Consider the following 4,508-nt stretch of genomic DNA (forward strand, 5'->3'; position numbering starts at 1 on the left):
TTAAATTACTGACAAAACCTTGGGACAATATAAAAACATTACAGTTGCCACTTTCTTTCTTTCTTTCTTTCTTTCTTTCTTTCTTTCTGTTTTGTTTATTTATTTACTTATTTACTTATTTCTGGTTCCTTTTCTTTTCCTTAAGCTTTATCTTTCTTCATTTTTATTTATTTCACTCTCTCCCTCTTTTCTTTCTGCCTAATTTCTTCTTCAGGTTTATCATCATAACCGTAATGTTCTTAGGTTCTTTCTTTCTCACGCTTTTACCCTTATCGCCCACTGTATTTATTTATTTATTTACTTATGTATTTATTTATTTATTCATTCATTCATTCATTTGTGTTTGCTTCTTTATTTCTTTTTCCCTTGGTCCCTCCATCTATTACTTTTTCTTTAGTGCTCCTTGATTCACTTCATTTCTTGACAGACAGTAATCTATCGTCTTTTTTTGTTCCTTCTTTCATTCTTTCGTTCCTTTTGTTAATTATTTTAACCTTAATATATATTATTTATTTAGTTAACCCTTAATTATCTTCTTTCTTTCGTTTTTCATTCACTCTACCACTGCGCTATCCTCTTTCTTTCATTTTCTTTCTTTCTTTTTTATTACTATTCAACGTCGTTCTCTCCATCTTTCTATTTTCTTTCAACCAAATCTCTAAATTTGATTTGATTTTTTTAAACATTGGTTTCCTTGTTTTTTCCTCTTTGACTCTCTTGTGTTAGTTAGTTAGTCTTGCTCTCTCACTCTCCTCCTGTTTTTAACGCTAATCTATATTCGCTCGGTGTATTTCAACCTCTGTCATCTTTCTTTTTCATTTGCTTATTTCTGTTTTTAATTCTTTATTTCCACTTTGATATATTCAGCCTGAAACTTCCCGTGTTTTTTTCTTTCTTTCTTTCTTTGGTGCTGAATAACTCGTCATGTGTCAAAGTTGTAATTTGTTTATTCTCCTGCATCAGTCATTTAGAAAATAGTCTGTTTACTGTTCGCAGTTTGTTGTTTTAGTTTCACGTTGGATATTTTTTTTTTTCTATGACTGGAGGCGGAACTCAAACACGCCTCAGCGCTACGTCGCTCCTCAGAGAGAAACGAAAGCAGCACGTCTGCGTGCAGCAGGAAAAAAGAGAGAAGGGGAGGGCTTCGACCACAATCTGAGCTGTGTCTCCGTCAGAAAACAGTTTAGAAAAATCCCCGCTGGAGGGTGGAGAAGATCTCCATCCAGTCTGACAAAATAACGATTCTGCGTGCGCGCACTTTGGACTGTCACCCGGCACTGCGTCTCTGCAGCTTTCTCTGAAAGTTGTTGTTTTCGGCAGCAAGAACGGTGTTGTCTCATTCTGGTGTGCGCAATGATGGCCACTTACCAAAACCCGGAGGATGACGCAATGGCGTTGATGGTCCACGACACCAACACGAGCAAAGAGAAAAAGCGGCTGAAGGAAGAACCGGTTGAAGACAAAGTCTCGGAAAAACCGGACCCGTCCCAAAAACCACCTTACTCGTATGTGGCGCTCATCGCCATGGCCATCCGGGAGAGTTCCGAGAAGCGCCTCACGCTGTCCGGTATCTACCAGTACATCATCAGCAAGTTCCCTTTCTACGAAAAGAACAAAAAGGGCTGGCAGAACAGCATCAGACACAACCTGAGCCTCAACGAGTGCTTCATTAAGGTCCCGCGGGAGGGCGGCGGAGAGAGGAAAGGGAACTACTGGACGCTGGACCCGGCCTGTGAGGATATGTTCGAGAAAGGCAACTACCGGAGGCGTCGCAGGATGAAACGGCCGTTCAGACCTCCGCCGACACATTTCCAGCCGGGAAAATCTTTATTCGGAGGTGACGGCTACGGCTACCTGTCCCCGCCAAAGTACCTGCAGTCCAGCTTCATGAACAACTCATGGTCTCTCGGACAGCCGCCCGCGCCGATGTCCTACGCGTCCTGTCAGATGGCGAGCGGCAACGTAAGTCCGGTGAACGTCAAAGGACTGTCGGCCCCTTCGTCCTACAACCCCTACTCCCGCGTGCAGAGCATGGCGCTGCCCAGCATGGTGAACTCTTACAACGGCATGAGTCACCACCACCATCCCGCGCATCCGCACCACGCTCAGCAGCTGAGCCCGGCCACCGCGGCGCCCCCGCCGGTCTCCTCCAGTAACGGAGCGGGCCTCCAATTCGCCTGCTCCCGCCAGCCCGCCGAGCTCTCCATGATGCACTGCTCCTACTGGGAACACGAGAGCAAACACTCGGCGTTACACACGAGGATTGATATTTAAGGTGTTTAATTCATGTGAATTCAGAACGGAACTGAGAACATTTTTAGAGACCATTATGACGAGCTCTTTGGGCCTAGTTGACGTGGAGAGATGATGCAAAGTTTTCAAAATGGAATCTCGCATTCGGGACGCATCAGTGAGCGCAAATCTCTGGGAGCCATTACGCGGGCGCCTGTTGGACTGATCGCCGCAACTTGGCATTGTAGACAAAAGTGTGTTGATGAAAAACTTTTCTTTTATGCGGGGATTGACATTGACGAGCCAGTTCAGTTCCTTTTGTATGTTATTGCCGTGCGTAATGGCATATCTCAACTTTACGCACAGCTTATCCAAACGCAATATAATATACAAAGTGCCCTCATTAACATTAAACGCTTTATTGTGCGCCTGAGCTCATTTTGGGCCCTCTTGCACTGAAAACGGCCTGTCTGGTAATTTGCCATCCTTCTGATTGTCTCGAATTCAGTGTTTAGGGGCCTCTTTTTTTTTTTTTTTTTTTTTTTTTTTTTTTTGCTCGTATATGTATGTATGATATAGTTTTCAATGACATCAGCCAATCTTTCTAATTATTATTTTTTATATATATATATATATATATATATATATATATATATATATATATATATATATATATATATATATATATATATAAACGTGATTAGGTATATTGTCTCATTCCTGTTGGGACCATGTGTCATCATTTTTTTAAATTAGCACTTTCCCATCTTTTCTATAGGTTTGTGAATTTCTTAATAAACATGTATTTCCTGAACAGTGGTCATCATCTCTTTTATCTTGTGATAACCACTGTTACCAAGCCATTGCCACCAAACAGTACCAAGAAAGTGCACAATAAACATCACACAACGTATTTCCGGGAGCTATATTTCTTGAAAAATTGAATGTGCAACCTCAAGGTGTATTGTCTTTGCAGTTGTCCACCTTAATATCCAAACACGTTTCAGTGAACTACGTATGGTAGTGCAGGTGCACATTGTTCTTTTAAGTTAATTGGCAATTTCATTAATGTCAGTGAACTAATTGCCATAAAATGGGAGATTTTAAGTGACTAATAATAATAATAATAATAGTAATAATAATAATCTGCGACAGAGATAACTTTGTGGTTTCAAGAGGGCTGAATGAATTTGTTCAAACTGTCATTCAACACTTGAGCACAGCAACATGCCTAACTTGAACAGTTCACGCTATCCGAACTAGAACCTGAAATTCTGTGAAATATTTAAAGGGAAAATGGTGTTATCGCGAGGCTGTGACTGACTTCGACGGGCGTTTACAGCCCATCAATAAAGAAAACTTGCAAAAAATTAAATTTTCATACATTTTATCTAAATAATACCAGCAACACCACTTATATTATATTATAAGGCTAAAACATATTATTATTATTATTATTATCATTATTATTATTATATCAAATTGCTTTGCTCTATTGAAGCTTTCATCCGCTGCATTTCACTATTTTTATACATTTAATTTTATTTTATAGTATTTACATGCTGCTTTTTACACTATCTGGACTAAAAACAAGAATTCAACGGTATTGCAGCTGATACGGTGATTGAATGTGTCATGAAGAAAATTGCAAAATGCAAAGCATTTTTCAAAGCTGGACAACTTCATCCAAGGTCGAAAAAACTGACATGTTTCCTCCTAGTTTTTTTCTTCCTTTTAAATAATTTCTTGATTATTTTCCTGAGACTGTGACTTGTGCGCACCTTTCCGTAGGCCACATAAGGACGACCCGCCTCCTGATATGTCGATGAGTGAAATGCATAATTCACTAACTGGTCTCATTGTCACCGAGGGAGCTTCACCGCGTGCCATAACCTCATTTAAACACTAATTGGTGTTTTCAATCTATGTTTCATCCTTTTAAATATGACACGCGGCTGTGGGGAAAATATAATTATTCAGCACCGTAAAGTGCTTGTAACATCATCAGCGTTCAAAGACTGAAGTCAGCGTGACTTTAGAGCGCCGTGAGGTGGATCCACGGTATCCACACTGATTCTACATATGACTGTCAAACACAGACATGTCAAAAAAAAAAAAAAAGCGAGAGAGAAAGAGTCGACCACCAAAACCATTGCCTCAGAGACTTGTGTTTGCAGTTATTTCGTAGGTAATCAGAGGCACGATTACACGTTAATTAAATGCAGTTGCAAGCAATTAATAAGGAAGATGGTGACCAGCGGTTTGGATAGAAACAC

The 4,508-nt window shown here is 40.2% G+C and overlaps 1 protein-coding gene across 1 annotated transcript; it reads left to right on the forward strand.

Moving 5' to 3' along the window:
* The first annotated feature begins 1,115 nt into the window (after positions 1-1,115).
* foxl2a (forkhead box L2a) lies at positions 1,116-2,740 on the forward strand. Its single transcript, XM_034167843.1, has one exon. The coding sequence runs from the start codon at positions 1,354-1,356 to the stop codon at positions 2,272-2,274; it is 921 nt and encodes a 306-aa protein (XP_034023734.1). The 5' UTR covers positions 1,116-1,353; the 3' UTR covers positions 2,275-2,740.
* The last annotated feature ends 1,768 nt before the right edge of the window (positions 2,741-4,508 follow it).

The sequence above is a fragment of the Thalassophryne amazonica genome, chromosome 4, assembly GCF_902500255.1.
Source record: "Thalassophryne amazonica chromosome 4, fThaAma1.1, whole genome shotgun sequence".
NCBI lineage: Eukaryota > Metazoa > Chordata > Actinopteri > Batrachoidiformes > Batrachoididae > Thalassophryne > Thalassophryne amazonica.

What these genes read in the sequence shown, in the direction of transcription:
- foxl2a (XM_034167843.1), top strand. Translation starts at nt 1,354, where the DNA reads ATGATGGCCACTTACCAAAACCCGGAGGATGACGCAATGGCGTTGATG.